The sequence below is a fragment of the Trachypithecus francoisi genome, unplaced genomic scaffold (genome assembly GCF_009764315.1).
Source record: "Trachypithecus francoisi isolate TF-2019V2 unplaced genomic scaffold, Tfra_2.0 Lachesis_group11, whole genome shotgun sequence".
Taxonomy (NCBI): Eukaryota; Metazoa; Chordata; class Mammalia; order Primates; family Cercopithecidae; genus Trachypithecus; species Trachypithecus francoisi.
Window position 1 is genome coordinate 107,855,329 of NW_022681456.1, and position 15,675 is coordinate 107,871,003.

The 15,675-nt window shown below is 35.3% G+C and overlaps 1 protein-coding gene across 3 annotated transcripts in view; it reads left to right on the top strand.

Moving 5' to 3' along the window:
* SOX5 (SRY-box transcription factor 5) overlaps positions 1-14,101 on the top strand; it is a 1,052,575-nt gene extending 1,038,474 nt beyond the window's left edge. For all 3 annotated transcript variants that reach the window (XM_033222675.1, XM_033222676.1, XM_033222677.1), the window contains 3 exons: positions 876-1,049; positions 6,938-7,154; positions 9,086-14,101. In XM_033222675.1, the coding sequence (XP_033078566.1) occupies positions 876-1,049; positions 6,938-7,154; positions 9,086-9,389 (695 nt within the window). In that variant the 3' untranslated portion in view covers positions 9,390-14,101. The remainder of the gene's footprint in view (positions 1-875; positions 1,050-6,937; positions 7,155-9,085) is intronic.
* The last annotated feature ends 1,574 nt before the right edge of the window (positions 14,102-15,675 follow it).

Below are 15,675 nucleotides of genomic sequence, written 5' to 3' on the forward strand. Positions count from 1 at the left end.
ACATAGGCTGGAGGAGTGAATACAGCTTCCAAAGATATTGTTGTTAACTCTTGAATTGTGTTTTATCATCTGTGAATCTTACTGATTGAAATGTAACTGTGCATGGGACTCTTTGGATAACTTTAAATATGAGGGGGAAAATTCAAAGGAAATTTTTATTTTTCTCATCTTAAACATGTGACTGTAGACTCCTTAAGAAACTAGAGTAATGTTAATTGTTCATTTGTTCTTTTCCATACCATTTTTACATATATTTTTGGGGGCAGACCTGTCATTGCTGTATCAGCATATGTCATGCATTTGTCAGCATAGAATTTCAAAGAAAAGCCAATTATATTACAGGGAAATATATATATTGTTTTTGACCTCAAAAATTGGTTGGTGTTTTTATTTTTGTAACCTCGGAGAGAGAAAGAGAACATAAGGTATTATATGTCCAGACCTTCTTTAAGTAGCAAAGATATATCCTCCCCTATAATCATCCATTCTGCCAAATTGATTTGTGCTTCTTTACCTGTTTAATATTTCCATACTACTGGTATGCCTATTGATTTAATCTAACTATCCTCTTTCCGAATGGCATCAAAAATCCCATATCAGAGTTTATTTTGAGCTGTTGAAAGTAAATGGTGAAACAGTCCATTGAAAGAAAGAGAGAACAGATTAGAAATGAGTTAAAAATACAAATAGGACATTTGCCACCACAAGGCTTATCACAAAAACTTCATAAACAAGCATCTGTCTTAAGAACCGGAAGTACCATTATCAGAAGTACTTTTTGTTTCAGATATCTTCATAGACTAAAAAATAGGAATGCAAGGAAAAGAGTTGCCAGAGTTTTAACACTAACACTAAGTGATGTTTCCTGTTTTCAGGAAGTGCTGGAGTTTCAGAGTCAAGAATTTATAGGGAATCCAGAGGGCGTGGCAGCAATGAACCCCACATAAAGCGTCCAATGAACGCCTTCATGGTGTGGGCTAAAGATGAACGGAGAAAGATCCTTCAAGCCTTTCCTGACATGCACAACTCCAACATCAGCAAGATATTGGGTAAGAAAACATTAAGAACTCAGTGACATATGGAATAAAGGTACTGTTGTGTTTTCTGGAGCTGTGGAAGGATCCTGGGTTTGGAGGCCCTGCAGGTCATGTTATCTGCTGATCCAGAAAATAAACATCATCATTGAGGCTTCTGATGATGATGAAGCATTCTATGTCCATTGAGAAATATACCATATTTCTATACCTCATTTAGCGGTGTGTCTTCATAGTAATTATTTTAATGCTTTATCTTCTGCAAAAATCTAGAAATATTTTTACTAAGGCTGAGAAAAAAGTGGCTTTCACATGAGCCACTAGATATTGCAACTGATCATTTGTACTCATTTCCTTGCATACTAGAGACAAGTTATTGTTAATCTTAAGGCCTCCTTCCTCTCTCATCATCTTCTGTAACAGAAGGATAAGGAGTTTTGTTTGCAGAATTCATCATGTTGTGGGGGTGAGGGTGGAGGTGGGGAAGATGTTTGTTCCAGTGCTATAACTGAAAATCAGTTTTAGATTCTCAGAACACAAGAAGATGTAGAGTGTACATTTTTACATTTATACTTTTAGTAACCTTAAGTACTAAAGGTACTTTTAGTAATACTAAATACTTTTCTACCATTGCGACATTCAATTTAACAGAAAACAAAGTACACATTTACTCTACCCACACAGACACTGAAGCACACAGAAAAAATGGTTGGGGAGAAAGGGTGCTGATTGTAAAGATACCTATTATAGACCAATTCAGGTCCCGGAGGGACAGCGGGGGAAAGAGAAGATTCCATTGCTTTCGTGCCTTATCTGACATCATTATCATTGTCATTGTCACTAACTTCATCACTGTCTTTGTCTTCATCATCTTCATCTTCAAGTAGCCTGATGGCCAGATACGGGACAACATAAGAAAATTTTGATTACTCACTCTGTGACTTCTAAGAGTTAAGTGACAAAAATAGAAGAGAAACATTTTATCAGAAAACATTGGCTTTAACAAATAAGTAACAAAATTTGTCAAAATTATTAAAGTTTTATTAAAATTCATAAGGCACTTGGAATTGCACGGAGTTTATAAAGGTAATATCACTTTTGGTTCATTACTGATCATCTATAAATGGCTAACATATGCATGAGGTTTTTTGTTTTGTTTTGTTTTGGAGATGGAGTCTTGCTCTGTCACCCAGGCTGGAGCGCAGTGGTGTGATCTCAGCTCACTGCAACCTCTGCCTCCTGGGTTCAAGCAATTCTTCTGCCTCAGCCTCCTGAGTAGCTGGGATGACAGGCACGGGCCAACCATACCTGACTAACTTTTGTATTTTAGCAGAGAAAGGGTTTCACCATTTTGGCCAGGCTGGTCTGAAACTTCTGACCTCAGGTGATCCGCCCTCCTTGGCCTCCCAAAGTGCTGGGATTACAGGCGTTATGCGCCTGGCTGCATGTTTTTATGATCCCATATTCTCAACAAAAGTAATAGATGCTACCTAGTCCACAAGGTCCATTTGTAATGGGATCAAAATAGAAACCATTAGCCACTTAAAATTGTGTCTCATTTTTCACCTAAATGTTATCTAAAAAGACATGAACATGCAAAGCTTTCAGTAGTATACGTAGAAAATATGAAAATCTGTGTGTGAAAATATATATCATGCATAATCAAAAACTTGAACTGATCAAGAGGAAATACACATTTTTTACATCTCTACCAGCTCTGATCTATTTTTCCCTTATGTGACTATATTCTACCTTCCATATGAAATTTCCCGTCTTTAAAAAACAACATACCAGTTTCATTTGGAAAAACCCTAGAAAAGAATACTTTATGTAAGCATATTTCACGTTTTAATATATCAGTTATTCCCAAATTAGAAATCCAAAATTGTCAGAATAAAAAACTAGTTGAATACTAAGATTTCAAAACTCTCTTTATATTACTCAATTCATGTGTCTGAATACCAAAAACATGATAATCATTAATTAAAACTATCTTAACTATAAGAGAAATATCAGTTTTGATGATAGGAAATGATATTTTAGGAAATGCAGCAAAAGCCTCTATGGAAAAGAAATGACTGGCTAAGAGAATTCCCTTCTGATGTGAGGGAAACAATATTAGAATGACCATATGATTATATTATAATAGACAACATGAAAGAGAATACTGCCTAATTTCAGTCTTTCTGATGAAAATGTATTCTTTAAAGATATAGCATTTATATTTGGGAACAAATAAAACATTGAGGTGTTGTGGGCCTCAATATTTAGTCACAGCTTTAAATAAATAAGTGATCTTCAAATATCCACAAGATCATTCTAAATGACCCATTTCATACAAAAGTACAAAGAAAGCTTGATGTTTTCCTCTTTGCTGATTGTTTTGGATAACAGCCTCCGACAGCATGCCGCTAATTCATTCTGCTTAAAACAGGCGCTTGAGCTGGGTTGACATTTTACGTAGTCTCTGGGGATCCTGGTTGACATTTTAAAGGGCTTCTAAGCATTTTATAATACCCTAAAATCTGGTTTTAATAAGCCATTCTGCTGAAATTGTTAACATAAGGAATCACCTTTTACTGCTTGGCGCTAGATCAGGGGATGAGGGACATCTTTTTCTGATTAGATATACAGTAGTTGGAGTAAAATGTGCAAATTCACTACAGACCGCGTGGAGATGACAGTGTTGCTCAGCCCAAACTCTTCACTTTCAGTGGATTGCCAGATTTAGAAAGGAAAGGAATAATCATAAGACCTTATTTTTTCCCCTATTTTGAGCATCAAATACTTTTGAATGAAACTTCCTCTTTTGTCATCAGGAGGAAAACCCAATTGTCCTTCCCTGCTTTTTTATTCTAAAAGAGCAACCTTTTGAAAGCAGCAGGGTAAACTCCCTGTACATCAGTCCAGAGTAAGCAGCCAGCCACGCCCAAATCAAGTAGATATTTTTTATCTTTTTTTTTTTTTTTTTGGTGGTATCCAAAATGCTTTCTCATCAAGTGTGTTTCAGGGGTTAGTTAACACCTCAGCTGCCTACAATGGTTATTGTACCTGCAAAGCCATTGAAATCAAAACCAGACTTTTCAGCTGGTTAACCTAATTTGAGGGTAAGATTTTGAAATGAAACTGGATTTACCACCAAATGGAAATACTGCCCTGTACTGTCCTAAAATGTAGTAGTCAGCCATTTGACCCAGTTAGTGCTTAGGCTATCTTGATTCTTAATTTTGAAAAGACTTGGATTTATATGACCATATTTTAAAGTATAATTTAGGAGTCAGTGATACTCTTAAAGAAATTATACTATCAAGAGTTAAACTATTTTATAATTCCCGTTCATGCCAGATTTGGAAGCCAACTTATCTGAGAATTTACACATCTTTTATTATCCCATTTCTTTATATACATGCATCTTTTTTTCCTCTTTTTTTTTTTCTTAAGCCAGACCAGCTTTCTTTAAGTTAGTCTAATTCCTCTTTCCACTGAAAGACCTCAACTATTATATTCTTCCTCAATAGGATGTTCTTCTCTCTTTGAGCCCCATGGGAGTAATTTCTACAGCAAAGCCTTCCTGACCTGCAGAGGATTGATCTTGCCTCCTTATCATACCCTCCTGTATTTCCCACAACTATAAGGAAAATAATAAATTTTGTAATTAGATACTTAATGTATATTCCCTGACTGATATAAGCTCCAAAGAGACAGGAACTATAACTTTCTTATTTACTCACTACTACATATTCAGTAATTAATACAACACTATGCACATAGTAGGAAATACACAAACAGCTCTGGCATTCCAAGGCAGATTACTTCAAAGCATAAATATTTTCTTTCCTTTGAGAGTCCAAAGCCTTTTGGCCTTTACATTATTTAAACTTAGAGAAGAATCTTGGTCAATTCCTCTTCTAATTGAAAATACTGGTTTTGTTTTTGAATTTTGGGATAATGATAGCTAATAAATTTTATATTAGATCAACCATCCTTGATCCATTTTTCAGTGTATTCCTATTTGTGAGTTATTTATGGTAAGCTCACTTTCCACTCTCTGATCTGAAGTTCAAAAAACTGGTATAAATGCTTGGGAAAAAATCCATTAAAACGGTTGTTCTAGTTCAATAGGATCACAACCATATCTGTGTTTATATAGGTCCTGAGAATAACATAATGGTATTCAAGAATCTTCAGAGAATAATGCTGGGCCAACAAGGAGTTTGAGATTGTACCTACAAATGATATGGCTTGACCAACCAACTTAAAATGTTGGATGATGCTATTTAAACAGAAGTTTAAGAAAGGAATAGAAAAAAAAAAAAAAACTCTATTATTTGAACTGTAACCTGAGTTTATATTGTAAATAGAATAAATTCATATTGGCTTTCTAGATTTGGAAAAACCTATATTTATACATTTGGAAAAATCTATATTTATACCTGTGTAATACAATAACTCTTCCAATGGAAACATTTCTAATGGAAGAGATATTGCCTCTTTCACTGCATGCTTTAATAAATGTAATAGCCCATACTGAGGAACTCTCTACATGTGTAAGAAAGAGCTATTCAACAGTGAGCTATTTGCATTTAAGATATGGAGTTATGGGTGAGTAATGAACTCATTTGAAAGCTTCTAAGATCTTACTTAGATGACATTTGAAGGCAGGTATAAGACCATTTGGTAGGGATATCCTAGTTCCAGTTTTTCAGTCTTTATGCACTCGCATTGAGTTGAGATGACTATTTGCAGATAAACACACTTCATCTGCAAATAGATTCTTAAATCTCTCTTAATAAAAAAAAATTAATACTACTTCTATTACACATAGCCATACTGACAGAATCCAAGTTTTAAACCATATCTAAAATGTGAATTAGCATAAACTAATTCTATTTAAGCTTCAAACTTGTCTCTTTTAATCCCAACTAAATTCACAGCAAAATTAATAGTGAAAAGAAAGGGGGAAAACAATTTGGGTTATTATTACTAATGCAGACTGTATCATGGGAAGTGACATCTTTGTATGTTATTGAAATTGATTTAGTAAGAGAAAATCATAATACACATTTACTGCAATTGTGACCTCTGCTATATTTTATATAGTAGGTGGCCATATGTAGGAAAGGGCATACATTATAGCACAATTTAAGTTATGTCAAATCTGAGTTTGAGTCACAGATCTGCACTTCAATAATTATGACCCTGGCTAAGTTAGTTCATCTGTTTGAATCTCAATTTTCTCATCTATGAAAATAGAAATGCTGTCTATTTTATAAGATTGAGGTAAAAGGTAGGAAAAAGATAACATATGTCAAGGTTTTAGCACAGTGTCTGGCACATAGCAGTTACCCACTCCATGTTCATTAATACTATAATTTTAATTATAAAGTTTTAATAAAATGAATTTTTAATTACTGCCATTCCTGTAAGCTTAAAATACTTAAACATTTTGGGGAGGATGAGACTACATGAGATATGTTGGGAACTTTTATAGTAAAAAACATCTCCCACATAAAAATATTCAGTAACTGGATAGTCTCAGATTCAAAATGTGTGATAACATATCATGTAACTTTTCTGTTCGCAGGTGAATTATATCATGATCTAATGTATAAATGAGAAATATATCCATTAAATTATCTATGAGCTTTAAGGTACATAATACAAAAGTGTGACTAGAATGCAAGCCAGAAAAAAAAAAAAAAAATACTGCCCAGTGTTTATATCTTTAGGTACAAAACCACCACCACCTCTGTTCTTGTGGGATCTCACTAATCAAAAACAGGTTTATGTATTTCTGGGTTTTGGTCAACATCTGTACTTTAGATTTTCTTGTTCTCAGCTATATCTCTTTTAGAATGCTTAGAAGCTGTGCAGATTGGAATCCTAACCTCCTTTCTTCATAGGATCTCGCTGGAAAGCTATGACAAACCTAGAGAAACAGCCATATTATGAGGAGCAAGCTCGTCTCAGCAAGCAGCACCTGGAGAAGTACCCTGATTATAAGTACAAGCCCAGGCCAAAGCGCACCTGCCTCGTGGATGGCAAAAAGCTGCGCATTGGTGAATACAAGGCAATCATGCGCAACAGGCGGCAGGAAATGAGGCAGTACTTCAATGTTGGGTATGGACCTTTTAGTTATTTTTCTCATGGAGCAAACTTCCTGTTATACTTAATGGGATGTAAAACATATTTGTTCAGTTGCAAAGAGGCATTTTGAAAAAGAATCTGAGCTCAGAGTATTTTCAGAGACAAATAGTCTCCCACATGATCTTGAAAAATATGTCCGTATGAATCCACTGCAAGTTCCTCCTCTAACATGAGATTTGTTAACAACTGGTTTAAAAACAAGATATCTACAAGTAAATAATTTTGAAGTTTTCTATTAAAAACTCAGAAGTATAACTGGTTCTTTTCTTCATTGGTTTGCATTACTTCCTAAGTTTCACCATGATAAGTTCTAAAACTAACAACTTTGTTGAGACGATACAAAATAAAAATCATTTCAAAATTAAAAAAAAAACGTATTTCTAAATATAGAGAGGTTAGTGAACTATCAAGTACACGTGTGACCTTTGTGGATCACACAAGCTAGGGATTCTACTTAGAGCATAACAAGGTTGTGAACAGGAGGTTTCATTCTGAATTGAGAACGCAGCTCCGAGATGTCTGACAATTCTCCCGTGGCCAGGTTGTTGACAGTGTTGTACATGTGCTACAGAAATGCATTGCTTCTAGAGAATTCTCTCAAAAAAAAACCCAAGATAAAGTTGTTCATATTTGAAACAGAAGTTAGTTTCTAAGAGCTTCTTAGAACAATAAATATTGTTCTAAATGTGGGCAGAGAAAAACTCATAAAAACCTTTTCGAATCTGCTCTGTCCCCTCCAGTTCCTTGGAAGAGGCTGCATGCTCTGTCCAGGGCTCTGTGATTCATATTGCAAGCACATGACTCCTTACAAAGCTAAACACAGAGCCCGACAGTTCTTGGGCAAATGGTAAACATATGAATGAATAAAATCATAGATGAACATCATCTCTTCATCCCTTCCAATAGGACCACCTACGTTATTTATAGGACTAGGTGCAAAAATGAGGAGACAGGGTCTCTTGTTAAAAAGTTATTAAGAATTTCAAGTCTATGGCAGCACAACTTGAAATCAAGTATGGGACCTTACTGTAGCTGCACAGTTTGTACATCCATGAAGCTGGTCCTACCTCCTACCACTACGAGGCCAAAACTGTTTCAGAGACTCAGTGGATAGTGTGAATTTGTTCAGCTCTGGTGTGTTCTGGGCAGTAAAGTTTTATTTTGAGAACTCTAATGTTTTAGGATTTTCCCATTAAAATTTAATTATCTTTACATTTAATTCTGGGGAAAAATACTATTTCTGCATGTTATAGTGAAGGAAAAATGAACTTGGAATTAAGGACCTGGGTTCTTCTGCTTCAACTTTCTACACCTCCGTTTTTTAATAAAACAGTAGTAACAAAACAGGATTAAGAATAAGATGGACAACACATGTAAATGTCTTGTACTCTATGAAGCACTACATAGAAGTAAGGTATTAGGCTGGGCGCGGTGGCTCACGCCTGTAATCCCAACACATTGGGAGGCTGAGGCAGGCAGATCACCTGAGGTCAGGAGTTCGAGACCAGCCTGGCCAACATGGTGAAACCCCATCTCTACTAAAAATACAAAAATTAGCCAGGTGTGGTGGCAGACGCCTGTAATCCCAGCTACTTGGGAGGCTGAGGCAGGAGAATCGCTTGAACCCGGGAGGCAGAGGTTGCAGTGAGCCAAGATCATGCCATTGCATTCCAGCCTGGGCAACAAAAGTGAAACTCCATCTCAAAAAAAAAAACAAAAACAAAAACAAAAAAAAAAACAAGGTATTAAAGTCAAAGTAGGATACAGTCTGAAAAATGTTGGGCAATTAGATACAATCAGTACCTTAGAATTGGACATTGCTGAGCAAATTAATTATGTAATAAAGTCCACATCTAACTATTCACTCACCCATGATATCTTTTTGGGAATTCCTTTCTTGACAGGCAACAAGCACAGATCCCCATTGCCACTGCCGGTGTTGTGTACCCTGGAGCCATCGCCATGGCTGGAATGCCCTCCCCTCACCTGCCCTCGGAGCACTCAAGCGTGTCTAGCAGCCCAGAGCCTGGGATGCCTGTTATCCAGAGCACTTATGGTGTGAAAGGAGAGGAGCCACATATCAAAGAAGAGATACAGGCCGAGGACATCAATGGAGAAATTTATGATGAGTACGACGAGGAAGAGGATGATCCAGATGTAGATTATGGGAGTGACAGTGAAAACCATATTGCAGGACAAGCCAACTGATAAGGGTCAAAAAATTGTTGTGACCTTAGGACTTAAAGAAGCCCTAACTGGTTCATCCTTACCAGTGGCCAAGCACATTAACTTTCTCATACACTGACTGTTACTTTAACTGTTAGTCTTAAATAGTTGGGACATCAGCTGACTAATAGACCTCAGCCTCAAAAGGCTTGGAAAGAAAAAAAAAATACAACAAGCAAACAACAATATCAACAACAAGAGATTGAAATAAGCTATGGGTAAAATAATGCCAGTAATTCAGCTGCTACATCCAAGCACTGAAGTCTTACCCGTCAACTTTTTTTTTTTTTTAAATAAACTTTATGGCTGTTTGTTCTACAATGTTCTAGAAATTCTCACTCAGGTACACAGTGCCAACAAGTGGCTTGTGAATGTGTTTTGTTGTTTTGTGCTACAATTTTTAAAAAGAAATAAGTTTTGTTTTGTTTTTTGGGGTTTCTGGGTTTTTTCCTTTTCTTTTTCTTTCCTTTCATTTTTTTTCTTTGTAATGCACCTGACAGAAAAAAAAGAAAAATGAATTTCTCTTTACTTCTCTCCACCTTCTCCATCTCTATACTTTAAAGATGGAAGTCTGTGCATGAGGGGGAAGAGGGAAAAAGAGCCTGTTTTTAACTTCCTTGCTATCCACCACAAAATAAGCAATTATTTTCTTTAGAGGACTTTCTTTATCTATTGCACACCACACTACATCTTTGAGCAAGTGCCAAATTTGTACTGAAGTGTTGACCAAGTTCATTTTTTCCCTTTACTTTTTCCTGTTCCTTCTTAAGTTAGGACAGTGTTAAATCTTAGACAATCCCTTGAAAAACCTGAAATACCAGCAGCTGGTGAGATTTGACTTTTTTTTTTAATGGAAACTGTAGGTGCTGTTCTCAGGTGAAAAGAGAGAGAGAGACATAAGAAATTTAGAGAAAAATATTTTCTGATCTTGGATTTTTGTGTGTATGTGTGTGTGTGATTATGGTACTAATAGGAATAACGTTGGACCATTGTGAGTTAAACCCACATCTGGGGATGAAATCCCACATCCTCCCAAGTGACTGGTCTAGAAATAATCTTGACCTTGACTTTGCACTTCAAATGACAACTTAACCAAGTATAGGGCTCAGAAATTATATTTTTAAATGTCTAATATGATGATTATTGGATGGATCAGGTGGCCCTGTGTAATAGAGGTGTGCATGTATAACATGGAAGCTACTAGCAAACTGCTCCCAGATGTCCTTTCTCCCTGGTCAGTTGGTTCCATTAACGTTTGCTACTTAGTGATTTTTGTTTTTCCTGTTGATATTTCGAGCAAAACAATCATTGTTTTCATTGAATATATTTGGCCATTTTTCAGACAAATAGAATTAGCTTATTTCTTCAACATTCCATCCTTTCCCGATCAGGAAATGAAACTGATGATTTTATAAGGTATTTTTCACCCCTCCATGAAACGAGGTGGAGGCCTTTAGCATTTCAGAAGTGTGGGCCATGTGTAGTTCATGCCATAAAAAGTAGGATTTAATTAAAAGTCATTGCAGTCCAACAAAATGGAGCCTGACTGCACCCAGGGATTCTTGCCACTGCTCTTCCCTTGCTGTCAGATGAATCCACTGAAGTCCAACTTTGGTTCGAGCAGAGTATTTGCGAAGAGCAACAACTGAATGTGATGGGACTGCTTATGTAGATTTTGCCAGCCAAATGCCAAGGCAGTTGTAGGGCCTGTACAAATAAATGCAAAATCATTTCAAGTCAATTGCCATTATTTGTATTGAAGTATCAGATAGTAAATACTGCAACTAGTAGCTCGATGTGCTATAGTTTTCACTCCAGTCATCATTTTCCTATCTCACCCCCCGAAACATCACCCTAAAGTCGGATTTTTACATATAAATAATAAAAAAAAATCCCTTTTATTTTTCTCTCTCTCAGAAGACTTGCTCTGGGGTTTTGCTTGGAGGAGCTGATCATAGCCTGCATGTCAGAGATTTCATTTTGTTTGTTTTTCTGTTTGTTTTTGATGACTTTATTTTCATTTGAACTGCCTCTTTTTGCTAGTGTTGTAATAATGATGATGATGATAAAATAATAATAATAATAGTAATAATAATAATAATGGTCAGCTGTTCCCAGATTAGTAAGTTATGTATAATTTATTTTATTTCTCCCTTTCTATTTTATTCTGCTCTGATTTGGAAGTGCAGCCAATAAGCTGTTAGATATTTAAAACAAATTTCCATCTCCAACTCATATATGTATGTATATGTATATATATACATATATATATACACACACACACGTTTACCCACAATTTTACTTCTTCTTCCATAAGTTTTCTCCTTTTTAAGAATTTTGGCCCCAACAATATCAGTTCTGATGTTTAAAACAAAGGAGTGAATTAATAGGAGGGTCGTGTTCAATCTTAATTAACTTATGCTCTCATCACTCATTTTAGTTATTTAATTGCCACAGTCATCTAGAGCCAATTTTTTTTTGTTTCTGTTTGTTTTGTTTTCAAGCACTCTGGATAAGGAAAAAATAGACACTTGTTTTTATATCATTTTTATGTACAATGTGAAAACAGATTTTTAAAAAATTTGTTCTCTGTCTTTGTTAACAAATTCCTTCTGATTTATGTGGGTTCACCTCTCACGTTTGCTGGATACTTACTTTACACCATGTTATAAAAGATGCTTTGTTTTCATTTCATGACTTTGGGCTACAAGAATACTTTGTTTTAGCTCCAGGTAGATGCCATTGAAGGCATTCGTGGCTGAAACCAATTCTAACACACTTACCAGTGAATTGACAACACGTTGGTGTTTGGTCTTTTTTGTTTGTTTGTTTTATTTTGTGTTATTTGAAGGGGAAAACAAAATTGTTAATGGTGACTTTTAACTGCTGAAATTCAAAAGTTGATTTTAGTTAGGTTTATGTCCGAGACTAAACTGTGCATGAACTGAAACAAAAAGCAAGTTCATGGCCCTGCATTCTGTTCTCTTGTTCTGACGTTTCATTCACTGGATATCAAATTTTCTTTGCCCTAGTTTTCCCCAAAGGAAAACAAAAGCAAAAATAGTTATATTAATGTTGAAAGTGCTTTGAAGTCACTTGATAAAAGGTGCTATGAATAGCAACTTACTGTGTTACTACATTGCCTTTTTGGCATTGGTTGATTTATAATTTTGGTAAAGGATCCTAAAACCCTGTATTCTTTTTCTGTGCCTCATAATGACCAAAAAAGATAAAGAAAATGAGAGTAAGATCAAAAGATCAAACTAAAACATAAACAGTCTCCCTCCTCTCTGCTTTCTTATCCCTACCTCTCTGTCTGTTCACACTTTATCTCTTTTCCTTTCTCCCTCTCTCACATGCACACACACACACACACACACACACACACACACACACACTTGCCCCAACACTGAGAAATAATCTTGCCAGAATTCTGGTTTTCAGTGTTGTTGTAGTCAGTTTCTCTAAAAATAGTCCTGTTTTCATATGAACCTAAGACAACATCACTGGAGAAAATAAAGTTACTCATTTATAGTTACTAATAATAACTTAGTGGTTAAGTTACTACAATTGGATAAAATATAAAACTATTCTTCAGTACATTTATACCTAAATTACCGAAGTCCATTTTTAAAGTTCATTTGGCATCTGCAGTTAAGAGTTAACCATGTATAAAATCCCTCCCAAAGAACATAATCATCATTGTTAAAACCAAATCCTCTTATAAAGAACAAATATAAAAAAAAGTTTTCTTTGGTGAAGCTATTTTATAGATTTGATTTCTGGAGTAGAATTTTACCTTAATTCATCTAAAGAAAATTAACCATTTTTTGGTCCAACTTCAGATATTTTCTTAATCCAGAAGCTGTGACTGTTCCCAGAAGAAACCTCTTATATCACATTTAAAACATAAAATAATTACACTTTCATTCATTCTAATGGGTAAATTATTGAATTGTAATAAACAACTGTATATTTACAAACAGGTTTATAAGATATTTGTCTATCAAATTAATAGTAAAATAAAACTTATGGGGTCCACAAGGAAAACTATGAAGGCCACTTAAAGTGGTTCAGGTATCTCTTTGTCTTGTAGGGCATAGCTGTTGGTTTAGCCAGGCTTTTACAGTATTTAATTTTAAAGTTTCCTATAACTATCAACTTCCCAGGTTGAAGATGATGTGTTGAGTTTCCTACTGATTGATTCCTGTCCTTCCCAGTGTTTCTGTCACTGGTTCACTAAAACAGTATTTATATAGCTCCACTGGCTCTAAAGCTCTTAGTCCTTCTAACATTTTGGATTTTACACGTAAAAATGGAAAAAAAAAAAAATAGAAAAGAGACAATCAAATGCCTGGAGCTTAAAACAAAGTATGTGCAACCTACCATCTCACTTGAAATTTAATGAAATAAATAATTATGTAAATATAACATAGAGTTATAGATTTATATTTTGTTCATAACACATAGTGTAATATAAGTTGTATATTTTCATGTTTTTGGTTTTATGTTATCATTCATGCCACAATAAAAATAAAACAGGAGTTTATGTGCTCTTAAAAAAAAGATGTGGGTTGCCACCAACCTGTTTTTTGTTTTTGTTTTTTGTTTATTTTATTTTATTTTTTTGCATTCTCCTTTTTCAGTATTACTGCCATGCAAGGCACCAATAAAAACAGCAAATGTGTTCTTTACCTATTATACTGTGTTTCTTTTCACAATTATTGTTATGAGGGTGTAATTATTAGTTTTATTATGAAAAGAACGAAAGTATGGAAATTTAATCTTGTTTTTAATATAAATAATCCCTCTTATTGAAGTTGACTTTGAGAACTAAAGGTTTAATTTTTAGCTGTGGACATTCCCGGAAAGACAGTCAGGACTTGATATAATGCATTTCACTCAGACAGATCTAGCTTCACCATACTGTCAAAAGATACTGTTCTTATATGTAATTGATTCAACACCATTGAAAACCCGACAGTCTAAAGCACCTTTAAAATTGTTGTTTTCCCTGGCTGGACACTATCCTTGGGTGGGGGATGGAGGATTTCTACGCTTTAGAATTGTGCTTTATCCTTTTCTTTGTATAGAAGATTTATAAATTTTAGATCATGAAATTACTAAGAACTATAAATAATTTTCACCTCGCTGGTATCTAATGTTGAATAATGGATATTTCTGAATTGTTTAACATTAGCCTCTGAGTTCTACCTTAAACTTTTTTAGTGAATGTTAAAAACAAGAAGTCTCCTTTCCTTTCAATGGCCATTTTTGCTTGTCTCTTCCACCAGAATCTGTTTCTCTACCTTGATAGTTCTCTATGTAATAGTTTCATATAAGGGTGTTTGGTTGGTTGGTTGTTGGTTGGTTGGTTGGTTGGGTGGCTGGGTGGGTGGGTTTTTTAAATAGGTATCAAGACAATGGGTCAGGTAACATTTGGTTCAAATGAATACAAGTATATAAAAGCGTTTATTCTAGAAATACTGCCCACTGTGTCCCTTAACAGGAGTATTTTACAAAATCTGGTCCATAGACCACCTACTTCAGAATTAACAGTGAAAAATGTAGATTCCTGGGCCCAACCCCAGATGTAGTGAATCAGAATCTCTGGAGATAGAACAAAGCTTTTGCTATTTAACAGCTTTAAATAATTCTGCATACTCTTATGTTCCAAAACAATCAGGAGGTGGGGATATTTTTCTCTTCCTCTGCCTACCTTTTCTTTGCATGTCAAATTCTGCAGCTCCTATTACCTACCATACTTTCTCTTTAGGCCTCTGAGAAAACCTTGAAACAAGGGTCAGTAAGTAGGCAAGGGTTTGAGGTTTTAAGGAGCTCCCAGTCCCTCTCTTTATTGTTTGGAGGGCATTTGGTCCATCAGAACCATGTTGCCACTCCTTGTTTCCCTGTCTTGTGTTGCCCATCATGGCAAAGCAGTAGACTTCAGAGACTCCAGGCAAGTGGAACACTACAAATATAACAAACATAGAAAACTACAACCCACTGAATATTTGCAAAACAAATTGAGGTTCTTTGAAAGGAAACTATCCATAGTAGGAGTTGAGAAGTAAACATTCTGTACAGTGTTTAGAATGGACCACCTATCGCTACATTGGTCATGATCTCACCCTACGTTTCTTCAGGAAATAACATTACCAGGATATGCTAAGTATTATGTGGATGGGGAAAATCTTGCTTGTTTAGGAAACTTGGCTCACCAAGGTGGAAAGCCCCAACCACCACCCTCTTTCTTCTACCAAATAAA